This window comes from Bos indicus, chromosome 24 (assembly GCF_029378745.1).
Source record: "Bos indicus isolate NIAB-ARS_2022 breed Sahiwal x Tharparkar chromosome 24, NIAB-ARS_B.indTharparkar_mat_pri_1.0, whole genome shotgun sequence".
Taxonomy (NCBI): domain Eukaryota; kingdom Metazoa; phylum Chordata; class Mammalia; order Artiodactyla; family Bovidae; genus Bos; species Bos indicus.
In genome coordinates this window covers 1170976-1189129 of record NC_091783.1, presented here as the reverse complement: position 1 = coordinate 1189129, position 18154 = coordinate 1170976, and the positions used below count along the sequence as shown (strand labels likewise).

Below are 18154 nucleotides of genomic sequence, written 5' to 3'. Positions count from 1 at the left end.
AACGCCTGCCTGCAGCAACAAAGACCCAGCGTGGCCAAAAATTAATTAATTAATGTTTAAAAGTGTTCTTCTGAAAAAAAAGAAATCTAATTTAGATAAACAGAGAAGGAAGTAATGCTAAGTTTCCAAGCTCTGCCCCACAGAAGGAAGATGCTGTGAAGTTACTGTGGCCATGACTTCACAGCTGGAGAACAAGAGCTCTGAGGCCTGCGGGGCCCAGACTCAGCCTTGGTGAGGCTCCTGGAAGAGAGTAATCCAACTTTCAAAGAGGACAGAAATCAACCGGTGTCTGCAGATTGCTGGCTCTGCTTGGGCATCGCAGGGTAGTCGAGGCACCTGACCGGATCAGACGCCTCACCCTAGGGAAGTTAGAGTGCAGTCAGGGAGAGCAGGTTAAACAGTGTTTAAAATATAAATAACAATTCTGGGAGACAGAGCCGCGCTCTAGACGGCCCCCTAGCACCTACCCGTGAGTCACAGAGGCCAGTGAATCCAGGTTTAGGTTTGGGACACTTGGAGGCCGTTTCAGAAGAAGCAGAGATGGAGCAAAAGCCTCAGGGGCTGCGGCTTCTCTGCCTCCAGTGGCATCTCTGGGTCACATAGGAAGTGCAGTGTCGTCAGCGTGGGGGACACATTTCCAGCCTTGGTTCCACATCTGTTAAGTGCAGGCAAGGTCAACGGGTAGAACCTCCTCCAGAAACCAGCCTGTGAGACTCTCCGCGGGGAGGGTCCCTGGTCCCCTGTGCTGCCCAGTCCTCAGTCTGGGCGACCTTTCCAGGTGTTGGAAGGAAACGCAGGGGATCCCCTGCCCGGTCCCCCGAGGGGTGTGGGACCCAACCGCGCTCCTCCACGGGCTGCGACCTGAGACGGGGCCGCAGGGCTGGGGTCATGGGACTGGAGACCTGAGACCGGGCCGCGGGGCCGGGGTCGTGCGGCGAGGCCGCTCGTTTTCGTGGCCACCAGGGGCATGGCGTCATTACAGAGTCAATTAGAGTGCGTGTGTGCCAGTCCCGTTGATTTGATTTAGAGCAAGGAAAGCTCCAGTAATGTGCAATTACAAGAAACTTAATGGCCCTTTATACTGAAGGCAACTTCCATGGCACCTAATATACTTTGATGAATTACTCATTATGTGCAGTGTTGGAATAGCTTCTATAAAGATTAATAATTAGATAATCAATACAAAAATTCAATCTTGGTTTTTGCTTTTTTCCTACTCCAGGGTCAATATGTCCTGAAGATTATGGGACCTGTCTCATTTGCCCGAATTTTCTGCCTTCCTGCTTCGCTCTCTTTCCAATGTTTTCCAAATTAGGAGTTTAAGCATCGATTACCAAGTTGGTGTTGCACTTTTTCCTTCATGCCTTCTGTGGTTATTATTTTTTTTGTCCAAATCTTTATGGATCTGATCTTTATGGAATGAGCAAACAGGTTCTGCTGTCAGTGGGTTTTGTCAGCACTCAGGTACAGTTGACCCTCCAGGTGGGCTCGGTGCCGCGAGGAGGTCAGGGGTTAGTGGGTGAGGCTGGCTGCAGGACTGAGTGTCCGGGTCACCCTGTGCGAGCTGGGCCCGAGCTGGGGTGGGGACGCAGGCAGACGTGACAGCTATGGTATTCAGGACCTGCCTGGGCCTGGTAAGGTTCTGGAGGGACTCTGGAGCCAGGAGGTTGGGCCTGCTGCCGTGTAGCAGCCGTGCCTGCGCCCTCGGAGACAAGGACATCCACCCCTCCATGCCCAGTGTGGGGGGCTCGGAGCTCCAAGACCGTTAGTTGACACTGAACTAGGGGCACTGCCCAGTGAGCAGGTGAGAGGTCCATGCCAGGCCCCTGCCACCAGCCTCGCCCCCCAGTGAGCAGCCGGAAGTTTTTAGCTGTCTGTCCACGGGCAGCCCAGGGCCTGCAGTACAAAAACCTCTTCTCAGAGATTTGAACGATAGTTCAGAATATTCTGAAGGTGAGGAAAGCGTGCTTTTCTGTCCACAGGGATGTGGGTGTGGACTTCAGCACAGCCGCTCTAGAGACTTCTCTTCCGTGGCACCCAAAAGGTTTCCTGTCTGCTCCCCTTCCTGCCCCCTGGCCAGCCCAGGGCTCCCCGGACGTTCGTGGGTGCGAACCAAGTCCCTGGGGTCTGCTTAGCATGTCCGGTCCCTGGGATCTTGTTAGAGCTTTCAGTGGGCCTGGGTGAGGCTCGGGGTCGGCCCCTCTGAGCTCAGGCGACACAGTGTCCCAGGGTGGGCCTGGGTGGGGCTCGGGGTCGGCCCCTCTGAGCTCAGGCGGCACAACGCCCCCAGGTGGCAGGAGCACCAGGCCTGGGCCGGGCGGGGCAGGCGGCCTGTCCTAGCAGGGTGGTGGGGTGATGGCCCAGCAGGGTGCAGGCCCTCGTGGTGCTGGTCATCGTGGGGTGGCGGGTGCTGGGTCTGCCTGTCCCCTGCTCCCTTCTGACCCCGGTGCTTCATTATGAAACGGGACAGAAGAAGCAGCATGCGGGCCCCTGGCCCCTTGCCAGGTTCCCCGCCTTGGGGAGGGAGAGCGGCAGTCACCCCTCTGCCCCGTGTTGCCTTTAGACGCAGTCATCCTCTCATCCGCCGTGTGCGGACGCGGACGCAGTCACACCTGACAGACCTCCTGCTGATGCTCGGGGGGCTGATGGCTTAGTTCAAGGTCACGGTTAGCTTTGAGGCAGGCTTTCTCTTCCTGCGAACCCAGGTTCCCCGAGCTTCCTTCATGGGCGGCATCTTCTGACCAAAACTGGTGCTGGCTGGGAGGTCATGGATCCTGTGCCGGGTGGTCCCGAGAGCCCCAGACTCAGAGTGGGCACCTCTGACCTCACTGACCACCTCCCCTGCCCCACAGAGAAGGACCGGCCCCACGCTGGCTGTCGTGGGTCCAGGGGTGCCTGCAGCTGGGGAGGGGCCCGAGCTCCCAAAGCCAGGGATGGGGCACGCCTGCCAAACCCACAGCGGCTCCTTGTCCAGCCCCATTTATTCAATTTTACTTTTTAATTAAACGGGTCTCTTAATTTTTTTTATTTTTCCAACTCTGTTCATTGTCGGAATAGGAACTTCATCACTGGGGCAATGTGTCCCCCGGCGGCACAGAGCAGGCCCTGGAAAAGTGCTTGTCGGTGGTTTAATGACCCCAGTGAGCAACGCGGAGCGAGCTTGGCAAGGGTAGAATAATGGCCCGGGTCACGGGGAAGGCGTCCACCGCACACACCAGCAGGAGGCCAGGGGCGGGCGGGGACCCTCCTGCCACGCGGCCCCCGCTCCCCACGGACGCTGCAGTTTCCACACGGGCCGTTTGCATTATTTGGAGTATTCAGGCTAAATGAGGAAGCGGCCATGGAGGCAGGACAATTATTCTGTTTTAATGGCTGGCAGCCCCGCGTAACAGAGGTGCCTGTCAGGGCCAACCCACATCCAGCTGGGAGGGTCATGTTTTATTAAAACCGTGACTGTTGTCATCCAGCCCCTCCACTGTCCCATTCTCTCCTTCCAAAAATAGCAGGCCCCGTGGCAGTGGCTTATTATGATTAAAAAGATAAAAATAAGTGAAGGCTGAAATAGGTCCAGGACACCCGAGGTAACACGAGAACTTACTTTTTAATGAAACTTGAGAAACTGTTTTATTTTCCACTGCCTCGCAAAGCATCTCTGGAAAAAAAGAAAAAGTGAAGAATGATTTTAGCACTGTTGCAACTCTGCATTTTCAGAATTACAACAGTTGTGATGCGCACGTGGCAAAATCACCATTTTCAGCCCAGAGTCTCGCAGGGCGGCACCTCCTCAGGGAGGGACAGGGGCTGTGGGTGGACCAGGCATGGTCACACTGGACACGGAGGCCACTGGACCTGGGAGACTGACCAGTGCCCACCTGTGAGGGAGGTGGACTTGCCACGAGGTCGCCTCTTCTCAGGAAACTGAACGCCCACACGCAGCCACACCTCACGCTTCCTGCACAGGGCACGCACTCCCCTGGTGCCTCTGCTCTCTGAACTGTGGCCTTGGCTTAGCTCAAGTCCACAGAGATGCCCTTAATGACAACCGAGTGTGCCTGCCTGTGTCCAGTGCAAACGGGGACACGTCCATCCCATTGGTGACGGAATCACAGCAGTGAACGTCCTTACGTCTGCAAGGACACACAGCCACCGGCAAGGGCTTTCTTACCCAGGAATCACCAGGTTTGCAGGCAAGCACAGCAAACATGATCCGGAGACTTCCTAGGAGTTAGTTCCTTAAGAAGAGATCCGGCTGAGACGTTTCTGCTTCCGTCCACCGAAATTATCATCCTCTTAGGTTACATACTAACTTTAGCCAAAGGTGCATTTTCTGGGAAAGTTAGCAGATACTTTTTTAAATTATCTTTTAGTTGTAGGAATGGGAAAGAATATCCTTCCTGTTTTGCTTTGCTCTTCAGAAAGCTATTTTGGTTTTCTCTTAAAAATAAGAATGATTTTGATGACTTGGTCTCTAGAAGGATGTGCGTTTTTCTGCCCCTTGAAGGAAGATAGAGTGAAGAAGTAATAGTTGCTCTTGTGCCATATATTTATTTATGTGCCATATTTAATGTGATCATGAGCTTTGATGGAAAGTCATGGCAACTCGTACAGCATGGGCTGGTGTGTTCGAGCTGGGATGGGGACAGAATTCTGTGGGAACCCCTTGGGGAAGTCACCAAGACCTTCTTTGTTTTTTATATTGCTCTTGTCTAAAGGACAATGATGCTCTAAAGAACCAGGTCTCTTCATTAAAAAACCAACATCACAGCATGTTGTAAAACCAGAAACGGAAAGAATGACAGTGTGCCTGCTGGGCTGACTCGTTTGCTAAGTAGCAGTAGATAAATATTGTGAGTTTTTAAAAACCCGTAGTATAGTTTGATTCCTTATTGGAACTAACCTAACTGTCAAAAAAGAGATGTTTTAAAGTGTATGTAGTTAGGTATGTAATTTTGAGAAGGAAATGGCAATCCACTCCAGTATTCTTGCCTGGAGAATCCCATGGACAGAGGGGTCTGGCAGGCTATAGTCCATGGGGTCACAAAGAGTTGGACACGACTAAGTGACACACACACACAGGTATGTAATTAGGCATTATATCAACAAATAACGTTTTTTTTTAATTGACACAAAAGTGTTATTTATAAGGTATGGTCCTTCTCTGAGTAAGTTGATTTGAAGGCAGGGAGTAAACTGTGTGGTGAGGTTAATGTTGCTGAGCTAGATTTTTACCTCTGAGCCCAAACCCAGGCCTGAGAGGCCAGGCTGACAGCTGTGTGAAGACAGCCGGAAGCGTCTGACACCTGCTTCTCCTGGCCCTTCCCGCCCTGTGCCCACCAGGGCCCCTGCAGCAGGAGGGCAGAGCCCGCCGCCCGCGTGAACAGGCCGCTGCCCCACGTGTCCCTGCGGCCGCGTCCAGCGAGAAACCAGCTGGTGTCTGTGACCCATTCGGGGACGTGGCGATGTCCTCGTTAACCTGAGAAACTTGCACGGGCACTGTTCTGACAGCACAGGGGTCCACACGGGACATCAGGAACGTGGAAACTGAGAGCAGAGGGGGCCGGTCCCGCGTCCCGTTTTGTGTCTCGTGGTTGAACCCAGACTTCGCAGTGGCTTTAGAGCAGGGCGGCCGCCCCTCACACAGGTTCTCTCTTACCGGCAGGCAGTCGGTAACGGAGAGTTCCCTGGAAGGCGCTAGAGCAGCTCTGCTCCCTCTGTGGAGGCCGGAGGCGAGGCTGATGGGGCCTCCTCAGCCACCGTCCCGCTGCGCGGACACAGACCAGACCCCAGGGCCGCCCTGCCGCCGGCCTCCCGGCGCAGGCTGTGGTGAGCCAGCCCGCGCGGTGAGGCGACCGGCGCGTCTCCTGGCCCCTGGTCCCGTCCACGGCGATGCGAACAGTAACGATGCGAACAGTAACCGCTCCAGGGGGCTGGGAGACACCGCGTCACGCCTCGCTTTCCCCCGCGCACAGAACTCGGTCCAGGAGGGGTCTGTTTCTCCATCGGCGATTCACTGGGCGGGAAGGGCCTCAGGCACGCCCGCGTCTTCACCGCGGGACCTCAGGCCCCGGGGGCAGGCCGCTCCCTCAGGAAGCTGGGGGCCGGGGGAGGACGCCCCGGCGGCCTGTGCAGCCCTGGCCCTGCCACACTTTGTGTTCTGACTCTGATCACGTGTCGTCCTGTATCTCCCGGGGTCTCGGGGACCTGCTGGTGTCAGGACCCTGGGTTTTCCATCGTACTCATTCTTTCCTCTCTCAGAGCAAAGTGATCCTACTATCACCACGTTCAAAGTCCCGATATTTAGAGTCAAACCCAGAAGCACACATACCGCGTCTTCACTTAGGGTAGGAAGTGGGGCACTTGGTGATAAAGTCTCGGACAGATAAGGTGGGGACACTGGCGATGAGGAGCCACCTCGGGGCCGTGGGAGTGAGAGGTGACCATAAGCAGGAGGACGTGTGGATGGTGGGCAGCTGCCACTTGGATGTCAGACCTTAAAACCAGGTAGAGCCTGCTGGAGCCGCGAGAAGCCTGTCAGGCGGGAGCAGCTCTCAGAGCCCCCTGCCTGTCCGCGCCATGTGCAGGCACTGCTGCGGGGGCATGGTGCTGTTTCTGAGGCCACACTGGCGGGCCCCTCCTGGCACTGGACCCGCACCCACAGCACCCCTTTGAAGGCACCAGGCTCAGCTGCCCACAATATGGGAGCCGGGGCTGGCAGCCCACGTGCAGCTCCTCCAGGTCAGGGGAAATGGTCACCACACAGACCCTGTGGATTCCTTGGTCGCCTGCAACGTCTCTCCCTTAAAAAAAGTTTCTAAAGCACAGAAAAGCAATACAGGAAAAACGAAAGACGAAGTCTTTCTGGCTCAAACAGTGTACTGTGTGTGTATGTGTGATGGTGGGTGGGTGTGGATTTTTTGTTTTGAAAACATGCCGCGGAAAAGGAGACGAGAGACTGTGGCCTTACACAGCCTCCCTGGCCTCTGTGTTCTGAGCACCTTGCGGGTGAGGACGGTGAGAGTCACGGGCAGAGAGGGCCTGGGGGGGCCGACCCTGCAGGAGGGTGGGCGAGCAGGGCTTTGCTGGCCTGGCTGTCAGGGTCCCCACCCCTGTGTGCATCTCCCCGGCCTTTCTGACTTTCATAGTCATGACTGAGAAAGAGCAGGTCACACGGCCCTGTGGAGCCTGAGGGAGTAGTCTTGAAGCTTCCAGACCCGGAGCAGTCTCGAAGCTTCTAGACCCGTAGTGTGTGCAGGTGAGGAGGGGCGGCCCCAGGCTGAGGTCACCAGGTCAGGGTCTCAGCTTCTCGCCTTCTCTCAAGGGCCAGGATGGCTGAGCCTCCCCACCTTTACCTCCGTAGGATTGCTGCAGGATCAAGAATAATACACATGCAAGGGCTTAGCAACTAACCGTAGGAGTTGGGTAAATAGTTTGTTCACTCCTTATGATCTGTCTTGAGATCTGTAGTTGCATTCAGAAACCAAGAATTCAGAAACGTGGGAACATTTACTTAAAGGTCAGACGTTGAAAGGAGAGAAATATGTAAAAAACTACTCAGACTCGCGATTCCTTTTAGGTTTGCTCTGTTCTCAAGATAGTCACACGGAGCCCACGGGGGAAACCGCAGGGATGAGCCATGGTGTTTCAGCACAACAGCAGGCTCTGATGCCAGCTACTCTCAAAGCGGTGTCAAAAGAAAGCCAAATACTTTACTTTAAAAGGACTTTTCACCTTATTAGTGAATTTGCACACTCGCTTGTGAATAGCAGAGACATCTTTCTATGGTTTCAGGAAGGATATAGTTAACATTTACCAGTGTTACTCAAGTACAGGTGAAAACTATGCCTGTGTTTTGTACATGTTAGTTTTGGTATTTTTTAAAAAAATGCTAACTTCCTTTTCACTCAATCCCATATTTATAGAGAGGTGGGTTTGTGTATGGGCATCAGATATACACATCCTGCGTCTATATCCCAGATTAAAACAACAATTCAAACTGCCACATAAGTTTTAGGAAAAAAACAATTGTTTCCACCTCAGGAGCATTTTAGAGAAAAATTAAATATAAGGGAAAAAACCCTTATTAAATTGTGGTATAACAGCTCACCACATCCTGTTGCAGGGACAATCTGACGTGAAACACAGCAAAGGTTCCTCTTTCAGGTCCCTCACGATCCGGGAGGGTCACATGTTACCTGCAGTTCAAAATACTTCTGTAAAGAAAAAAAAAACCTCTGTGTCGGTGGAAAAGCTGAATAAGAAGATGGAAATTATCAGTAGAGAGAAGACATTGTGGGAAACCGTAGGTGTCTTCGGCACAACCATATCAAAGAGAGAAAGCCACCCCCGAAATAACCCACACAGAGCCCCGGGGCCGGGCCTGATGCGGGCTCGGACCCATGACCTCACGGAGGGAAGATAGGAAGTCGTGGCTGGGAGGACCAGGGCCGGGACCCTATGCTCCACTTCCCACCCTCCATCAGGGCCCCTCTACCTCAGCCCTACCCTGACCTCGTCTTTCTTTATCCATCTATGAAATAGGGCCATCATGGCTTCCCTGCAGGGCTCCTACTCAAACTGTGTCTGTGGAAGGAAGTGAGGTCTGAGCACCCATCCTCAGCCCCGGGGACCCTTATGGGAAGCGTCATCCACCGGGGGTTGCTGGTCTTCCACCTTTACTTTGGGCAGCTTCCCGGCTCAGGCCACAGTGCTCAGGGAAGATGCAGGAGGGTGTGTGGAGAGGTGGGGGTTGGTTCTTGAGTCTGTTCCTAAGAGGAGTGACCCACTGTGACCCCAGCCTGCCCTTGCCAGTCATGGGCAGCGCTGGGTCCAGCCAATGACATGTCAACAGGAGGCTCATCAGAGGCCCCAGCCGATGGTGATGGGCAGGAGCTCTGCTCCCACCCTGGCCCCTGAGCCTCTCCTGGGGGCTCCCCATGGGACCAGGCCCCACTTATTGCAGAGCCCTGCACTGGTCTCCTCTCTGGGCCCAGAATGTCCGGGATATGCATCTTCACTACACCCCCCACCCCCACCACGGGCACCCCCTTAAAGGTTCAGGTGCCCCAGTAGGCAAAAGGGGAAGCCCACCGCTTAGGTTTCTTCCCCTTTTATCTCGTCAAACAGATGTTATTTTTCCTGTGGTCTCTCTAACCCTGAGTAAAGATTCTCAGCTACTCCACTGGCTGCCTTACTAACCCTCAGAGCTCCCTCCCAACCCCTCACTTTTACCCTCAGATGGGGAAAAAATGGAAACAGTGACAGGTTTTCTTGGGCTCCAAAATCACTATGGACAGTGACTGAAGTCATAAAAGTAATAGATGCTTACTCCTTGGAAGAAAAGCTTTGACAAACCTAGACAGCATTAGAAAGCAGAGACATCACTTTTCAGACAAAAGTCCATATAGTCAAAGCTATGGTTTTTCCAATAATCATGTACTAATGTGAGAATGGGATCATAAAGACAGCTGAGTACCAAAGAATTGATGCTTTTGAACTGTGGTGTTGGAGAAGACTCTTGAGAGTCTTTGGACACCAAGGAAATCAAACCAGGCAATCCTAAAAGAAATCAACCCTGAATATTCATTGGAAAGACTGATGCTGAAGCTCCAATACTTTGGCCACCTGATGCAAAGAACCAACTCATTGGAGAAAACCTTGATGCTGGAAAAGATTGAAGGCAGGAGAAGGGGATGCAGAGGATGAGATGGTTGGATGGCATCAGCGACTGGATGGGCATGAGTTTGAGCAAGCTCCAGGAGTTGGTGAAGGACAGGGAAGCCTGGCATGCTGCAGTCCATGGGTTGCAAAGAGTCGGACATGACTTAGCAACTATACAACAATATTACCTCTCAGCTCTCCCTCCCAGTTCCAGTCATTATTGCCCATCAGATATTTTTCAGCCATCTATTCCTGATCTTACTAGACTGCTCTGAGATTTCCATTTTCCTAAAACTGGGAAGGCAGAGCCAGACTCTGGGTGGTGTGACTGACCTCCACCCCCACCCCGCTTCAGGTGGGGTCGACCAGTGTTCGCACTATGAAATCTTTGCCTTGAGGCATGACAGCTGATTTCTGTTCTGGGATGGAGCTGGCCCCACTGCCTCCGTTACCCCTTCTCAGTAGTAGCTGTCACCCAGTGGGAGAGACCCTGACCTGCGTGGCCCCAAACCTGCTTCTTTTCTCGGAAAAGTTTAGGCAGCCCCACCAGGCCCCTGGCCTTGGGTTGTTTTAGGACAAAATGAGGTGATGGTCAGGAAAGCGCCCCGTAAGCCGTCCAGTGCCCAGTGAGGACAGTGTGAACGGCTCTTCCGTGCCTGTGCTGCCACAGGATGCCCGCCGGCCCCCGCACGTACGGGCTCTACCGCCTCCGTGCCCCCCGACCTCCGCCCCGTGCCGCACGTAGGCTCTCTACCGCGTCCGCACCAGCTTCCACCCAGCCACACAACACTGCACGTAGGCTCTCTACCGCGTCCGCACCCGCCTCCACCCCGCCACCCACCACTGCACCTAGGCTCTCTACCAAGTCCGCGCCCCCCTCCACCCCGCCCTCCCGCGTCCACGCTCCCCTCCACTCCATTCCCCTCTCTGAATGCGCGCGCTCACACTCTCTCACTCTCTCGCTCTCTCGCTCTCTCTCTCGTATGTTCCGCGTTGCCCTGGGGCAGAGACACCCTGCGTGCTGTTGAGGCCCATCCTGACCTTGACCAAACCTTAGAGAGACTCGGGTCCTGTGGCTGCCTTTTGTCAGAATGACCTTGCGGGGCAGCGCTCGGGAGAGATGGACTAGACTTAGTGGACTTAGGAGCACAGAGGCCGAACCTGGAGGAAACGGAGGAGCTGCTGGCCCGGGGGCCCGTGTCGCCCCCCCGCCCTCCCTGCCCCGAGCCCTCGGGGACCCGTGAGCCAAGGCAGGGGCATGTGGCCTCACCCGCCGAGGGTGCACTGGCCGAGGGTTGTGGAGGCAGCTGCCGCCTGTCCAGCGTTTCCCGCATGCGGCCAGGGCCATCGGCAGAGGACATGTGACCACCTGTCGGACAGCCCTGTCAGTCCGGGCGTGTCGCTGTGGGCCACTGCCTGGCACCCCCACCCCCCACGTGCCCCTCCTCGGGAGGGGCCCGGCTCCAGGGTCCACAGGGCCAGCAAATTCTGTTGTCGGTTCCCGTGACACAATTCCTGGTTCCCCACTGTGCTTTATTATTGTTATTCTTAAAAATACTTGGCGGGTAGGGGGGGTGTTGAAAAGCAGTTTAGGGAAGGGAGTGGGCTCGGAAACGCGCCCCACTGATTGCTCCGGGAAGCCGCCCTCGGCCTGCCGGGGCCTCAGCAGAAACACACGGTTTATCTGCCGGCAGAGGGGAGCCCGGGCAGTTCCGTGACGCGAGCACATCCCCACCTCTGAGCCCTGCGAGCGGTGCCGACAGCCTCCCGGTGACATTTCCCATACGTGCCGCCGGGGGTGGGGGCGGACAGAGGGAGGTTGCCGGTCCCTCCCGAGGCCTCTGCCAGCTCTGCTCATTTCCTCCCCGGCTGCCAAAAATCACAGACCGTGGTGGACACGGACAAGGGAACAGAGGTGAAGGAACAGCCCCGAACAAAGGGAGGCTCAGGCCGGGCAGTCAGCCCTCCTTCCCAAACTGCCCTGAGCCGACTGACCACGAGGCCGCTGCGAGGGGCCCACGGGGCATGGACTTCAAGCGGTGCTTCCACGGCCGGTGTTTATCTGTTGGTTTTTCAAACCTGCGTGAGCACAGACGGCTCCCTGCCCCGGCTCAGCGGTCAGAACCTGACGCAGGCCCCTGGTCTCAGCCCGAGTACTGGCCCTGCGGTCACAGCCCCGGGTCTGGGGCAGCCGTGTCCTGCTGGCTCAGGACTCATTCTCAGGGGACAACTTTTCACAGGCTGAACATAACTGACTGATGGGATTTCAGTCAGTTTCACAAGTTTACATGAACTTGTGTGTGGAGTCCTGTCCCTCTGACGCTCTCTCTACTTTTGTTTTCTTACAGTAAATGAGATAATCCGGAATGACCTCTCCAGCACCAACATCCACTCGTAGTTGGCAGCGTGGACTCTCAGAGGCTGCGTGGTGTCTGTCTGTTCCACGGTGATGACTCTGAGTCAACAAACTGAATCCATACCTGGTACCACTGGGAGCTTCCACCGCAGTGAAGGCTCAGGTCACTTGTGCAAAGAAGTAGCCCAAGGAAGGAAGGACCGATCCCTCTTCTGAAGGAAAGTCACCTCAAGAAGGAAACGAAAGTGGGTGGGTGGGGGGAGCACGGAAGACAGACCTCGTGACACTGCCCTCGTGGCCTCAACCTGACATGGCGGCCGCCCCGAGCTGCGCCCTTCAGGCACCCTGGATTTTTCAGTGGAAGTGCCTTATTTCAGCCGACCACAGCGGCGGGGCACTGTGGAATCAAGCGCTGATGTGGCTCCCAGGAGGGCATTTGTAGGAGCAGAAGCTGTAGGACGTTTCGTCACGAGGCTTTATCCTTTGTATAAGTTAAAAGAATACTGGAGGACTGGGCATTGTGAGGAAACCCTGGCACGTTTCCTACTTTCTCACCTCTTCCTGGGCTGTAACATACAATTCTGTTGCCTTACTCAGCGTGTTTCAGAACTGCTCCAAAGTGTCATCTCAGATCTCGTGACTGCCTTCCCTCCCCTGTGTTACTCAGACCATAGGGTTGTTCATTGTAGCATGTTAGGATTTTGTTTTTAATCTGGCTTCAAACATAGCACAGGTAAGTTGAATAGCACAAGATAGGCTACTGGACAAAAAGAGAAATCTCTCTGTCTTGGGATAGGTCTCGTATTTGCATGTGTGTACATATATAGGCATATATTTATGGTGAATATAACCGACGTGGTGACATTCAGTCTCCACCCGGCAAGGGCGTCTGTGTCAGCAATAACCAGTATCCGTTTTGGAAAATAGACCCGAGGCTCAAAATCCAGCTCCCCGTAGCCACGTCCGTGGGGGCGCCCCCCGGCCCCGGGAGGTCTGCGTCTCGGGTCTCCTGCAGTTAACCAAGCACTTTAGAACCAGAAAAGGTGCATCCATTATATCGGCTGTTACCAAATGGCAGAATTGGAAAGGAACTGTAAATAGTGTTACAGAAGGAGTGTAATATATTTGTTCCGCTGTAAGATCATTCTTTCACAAAAGCCTTTTAACTGCTTCATCTGAAGAAACCATTACCAAAAACAGCGTTTTACTATGTGGTGACTCTAGTGTTTCCAGACTAGTTACTGTTAACATAGGTTAGTGTGAGCTTTACTACTGCATTTTGTACCCATAACAGCTTATTACGCGTTATTGCTAGCCGTGACCTGTTGTTTCACATAACCAAAAAGCATGGTTTAATGGTAACACCTTTAACGTGATAACTGTGCCTTAGGAACTCTCGCCCCCTGCTGGAACGTGGCCGAATTGCACCCTCGGGGGAGGTGACACATCCTGTCCCCAAACTCAAGCGTTTCAGTGGGGAAGGCGCTCTCCCACGGAAAGAATTATTTTTAAAATGTTGTTCTGTACGACTATGTCTTACTTGTTTTTTAAGTCACAGAAACGAAATCCTGAAAGCCATATTTGTAACATTTGCACATTACTGTGAAGAGCTGACGGTATATGGCTTCCTGTACATAGCGGCCCCTCCCCGCCCCCCTCACCCTGCTTGGAGCCCCGTCCTGCATTTAGCCTCCTAGGAATTGCATGAGACGTTTCTCGGGAGACACGAAAGGAGATGTTTGATACTGTGTTAGCTCTCTTTGTAGGTAGAAAATAGATCCAATAAAGCAATATTTTTCTTTTTTTTTTTTTTTGCCGGACCATCTTAGTCAGACTGTGATTCATTCCACGCATGGAAAAATCCTCTTTGTTCTTAAGCGGGTTTTCTGCCGTAGGTCCGTGTGCTTGTGTTTGTAGAAGGGCTTCCCGTCGTCCAGCTGCGCGTGTGAGGCGTTTTCTCACCTCCTTACATGTCAGGAAGGCCACCCTGGGAGGCGTGGATGTGAGCGGCGTCCCCAGTGCTTAGGTGGCATGTCAGAAATGCTTCTCCAGGCCCCGTGGAGAGCACCTCCGCTTGTGCCAACGTTTCTGTCCGGAGGCAGAGCCGGGTGAGGCCTCCCACACTCACACTTGACCTGCCATCACCTTCACGACGAGCCCTTGGCCACCTGGCTTGGCTGTCTCCTCCACTCCCCCACCCACATCGCCTACTCCGGGCTCGGGTAGGGACTGTCAGCAAGTTGTTCTAAGACAAGGGTGGCACCAGGAGCTTCCAGGGGGCACTCCAGGGCTCATCGCGCTGAATTGCGGAAATACTGTTTTGCATTCAGGTCTTTCAAACTCAAGAATTCCTGTTTCTTTGGCCAGAAGGTTTACAGTTTGCAGTGTGTGTGTGTGTCGGTCACTCAGTCATGTCCAGCTCTGCAGCCCCATGGACTGTAGCCCACCAGGCTCCTCTGTCCATGGAATTCTCCAGGCAAGAATACTGGAGTGAGTAGCCATTCCCTTCTCCAGGGGATCTTCTAAAATCCTAGAAAAATCTCATCAGTGTAGTTAGCAAGAGTCCGTCCCACCCAGTTTCTGTGCTGTCTGAAGGGAGCCCAACGGTAATGTCCACAGGAGCTCAGGGAATCGAAGATGCTTGGGTAGGCTGAGGTGGGGGAGGACAGTGGGAAGACTCGGCTGGCGGTCAGCATGAGGTGGCCTCGAGCGCAGGACTCAGCTGGAGAGCTGGGTCCCAAAGCGCATCCCAGAGGCCACAGGGCACACAGGAGGTCACAGCTCACATCCACGTCTCTGAAGGACGCACTTAGTTTTCAAAGTGAGTCTCTGTAAGCCCACCCCCACTCCCAACAATGGCATTGTATATTCCAGAAACAAAAACCTTCATAACAATGGTTTCTGCAAAAGAGGCTGAAAAACTGGAAGTGAAGTTGCTCGGTCGTGTCAGACTCTGCAACCCCGTGGACTATAGCCTGCCAGGCTCCTCCGTCCATGGGATTCTCCAGGCAAGAATACTTGAGTGGGTAGTCATTTCCTTCTGCAGGGGATCTTCCCAACCCAGGGATCGAACCCGGGTCTCCCACATTGCAGGTGGATTCTTTACCATCTGAGCCACCAGGAAATCCCTCAGAGGAGGCTGGGCCTCTGCAAATACCCGTTTACTTGGTTTTCGTTCCTTTCATGTTGCTTTTGAATAAGAAGGAAAGCACCCCACCACTTGTTTCTGGCAGGCAGCTACCGTGCTTTGCTCAGGTGTGTAGACCTGGAGGCCAGGTCACCTCCCAGACGCTCCCTCACTGTCCTGGGTGACCTTGGCACTTCAGGAACTTGGGCAGGTGCAGCCCGGGAGCCACTGACGTGGGACACGTGGAGCAGCCTAATGGGGGCATCTGCTGACTTCCCCCCCTCCCCTGGGGCTTCCCACAACTCCACGCTTGCCCCAGCCTGAGACGATGTGAAAAAACCTGATAGACATCCAATTTCTCCTTGTAGCCAGTGCAACCCGAGCAGAAGTCACCGTGGGAGACCCCTCTCTGTCTGAACGTGTCCCCTGATCCCTGCAGCCTCCACCCTGTCACACAGACCACCCACCCCACCCCAGGACGTGTGGGCCCCACCCCAGTTTCAAGGAGGGCCCATGGGGCAGCTGCTTCTGCCAATCGCCAGGGTGCAGGGCCTTGGCTGACGACGCTGCGAGGAGGGGTCTCCGCACCCCTCATTACATATTCCTTCAGAAACAGGTTCCACGTTGCTATAGATAAACTGCATTGGGTTGTTTGGAAAGGAGAGAGAAAACAGGAGCGGATGAAGCTGAGGAAAAGAGGGCCAGATGTAGGGAATCCACAGAAGATGAGATGAGCTGCCTTCAAGCGTACAACCAGGATTTAGTGCATTCGCAGTGCTGAGTTACCTCAACTTCCTTCACCCCAAAGGAAACCCTGTGCCCGTGAGCAGTCATTCCCCACCCCCTCCTCCAGCCCCTGGGAACCACGATAATTCTGCTGTGTGAATCTGTGTTCAGGACACTTCTTGTAAACCGACTTGAACAACATGGCCTCTTTCACGAGGCACAGTGACTTCAAGTTCATCCACATAAAGGCCTTTATCAGAGCTTTGTTCCTTATGGCCTAATACTGTCCACTCTGTGGATGGACCACACCATGTGTCCATCAGGCAGCGGACATCTGGGCTGCTCCCACCTTTTGGCGACTGTGAGTAACACTGTTGTGAACATTCGCATATGAGTTTTTGCTCCAATGCCTGTTTTCAGTTCTCCAGGGGAACGCCTAGGAATGGAATTCCTGGTAAATTAGCAATTGTGTGTTTTACTTTTTGAAGAACTGCTTTCCCTTGCTCAATTTTTACATTATCCATCCCTGAGACAGACTGTGGATCACTAACCTAATTTGGAATCACATATGTGAAACACATCGTATTTATACTTCTTTATGCCAAAAAAATTAAGTTAGCGCTAAGATGACTAAGTGCTCGTTTACGCCCCAGCAGAAGGCAGCTCCTGCTTGTCTGCCTCCAGCCTCCTGGGTGGAGTCAACCCGCCCTGGTCCTGCCAGCAAATTGGGGCCTCGCTGTGCGTCTGAGTCATTGAGGTGGTGCCAGCCAGGCCCCAGATCACACGTGTCTGTACTTCACACGTACAGACGGCAAGAGCGAGGAGAGAGCCTTGCGGAGGCCACGCTGCCGCACCCTGTTTCTGAAAGAACTGAGCTGCTGCAGGCGTCTCACACGACGGACCTCCCTGCTGATGTGCGCCAGCCTGCCAGCAGAGCTGCACACACACGCTGTCACACACGCACTCACATGCACACATACACACACACACACACATATACTCACACAGAGACATGCACACACACCCAGACATGCACTCATTCACTCACACACACACTCACCCAGACACACACACACACGCACACATATACCCAGACACACATACACCCAGACACACACACACACTTATTCACTCACATACTCACTCACACTCACATATACATACCCACACACTTGCACACATACATACCACACACACTCAAACACACTCATATCCACATACACATACCACACTCACATTCACACACACCCCGCAGAATCTTCTGTCTCTAGCAGATGCCGTCTATTGGAGGCTGTGACCACAGGTTTTAAAGCGTCACAGCCTCCAGGCTGCTGCAGGGCTGCAACTCATGGTCAAGACTTGATAACCACTGCGTTTGTCCTCAGCAGCCATTCCTCCTTTTTTTTTTCCAGAGGAAAAGCACTGATAAGCATCTGTTTAGGGGAAGATTAAGCCCCACATGGGATGCGGGAGCTGGGGCCTCCACACCCCTGCCCTCACGTGCATTTTGGGTCTCCTGTGCTTGGGGTCAGCTGGGCTTCAGGATCTGTGGATTCACAGTTCTCATCTAAGTGGAGCAGTTCAGCCACAACCTCTTTCAGTGTCTCTGCCCCTCCGGCCACAGCTCTGATCACACACCCGAGGCTGCACAGAGTCACCCACAGTTCACAGCACTCACTTCTGCAGACTTTTCCTATTTTACATTGTGGAGTTTTTTGTGCTTCATCCTCTTCCTCAGCAACTAATTGCTATGACTCAGGGTGACTTTAGCCCCAACGCTAGAGCTTTCATTACAAGTTTTCTCTGGGCATGTCTGTCTGCCCTCTGACTCCTTGCATGTGTGGGAGACAGTTATAAAAACTGCTTTTATATCCTTGTTTGATAACTCCACGATGGGTGTAATTTTTAGTTGATTTTCATTGATCAATTTTGATCTCATCTGGGTTGCATCTTCTACCAGTTCTCTCCAGGGTCAGAGATCTAACATGAATTTTTGCATCACTGAGCATGGCTCATGTTCTGTTTCTTATGAATGCCTATTCTGGGAAGCAGTTAAGTCCCTTGGAAAGATTTGATCCTTTTGGGTCTTCCCAGCTTATAAATGTTTGATGGAACCAGAGCAACACATGGTCTGTGGCTAATTTTTCCCACTCTCAGAGCAAAGCCCTCTGAGGATCCTCCCTAGTGTCCTGCAAAGTATGGGGATGTATGCACACCTTGCATCAGCCTAGCGTGGGCTCTGAGTATTTCTCCCTGTAATCCTTTAGGGTTCTGCTCTTCACCAAGTA

At 53.6% G+C, this 18154-nt stretch overlaps 1 protein-coding gene across 4 annotated transcripts in view; it reads left to right on the top strand.

Annotated features, from left to right (window-relative positions):
* Positions 1-13833, top strand: part of NFATC1 (nuclear factor of activated T cells 1) — an 87011-nt gene extending 73178 nt beyond the window's left edge. For all 4 annotated transcript variants that reach the window (XM_070778621.1, XM_070778622.1, XM_070778623.1 and 1 more), the window contains exon 10: positions 12006-13833. In XM_070778621.1, the coding sequence (XP_070634722.1) occupies positions 12006-12055 (50 nt within the window). In that variant the 3' untranslated portion in view covers positions 12056-13833. The remainder of the gene's footprint in view (positions 1-12005) is intronic.
* The last annotated feature ends 4321 nt before the right edge of the window (positions 13834-18154 follow it).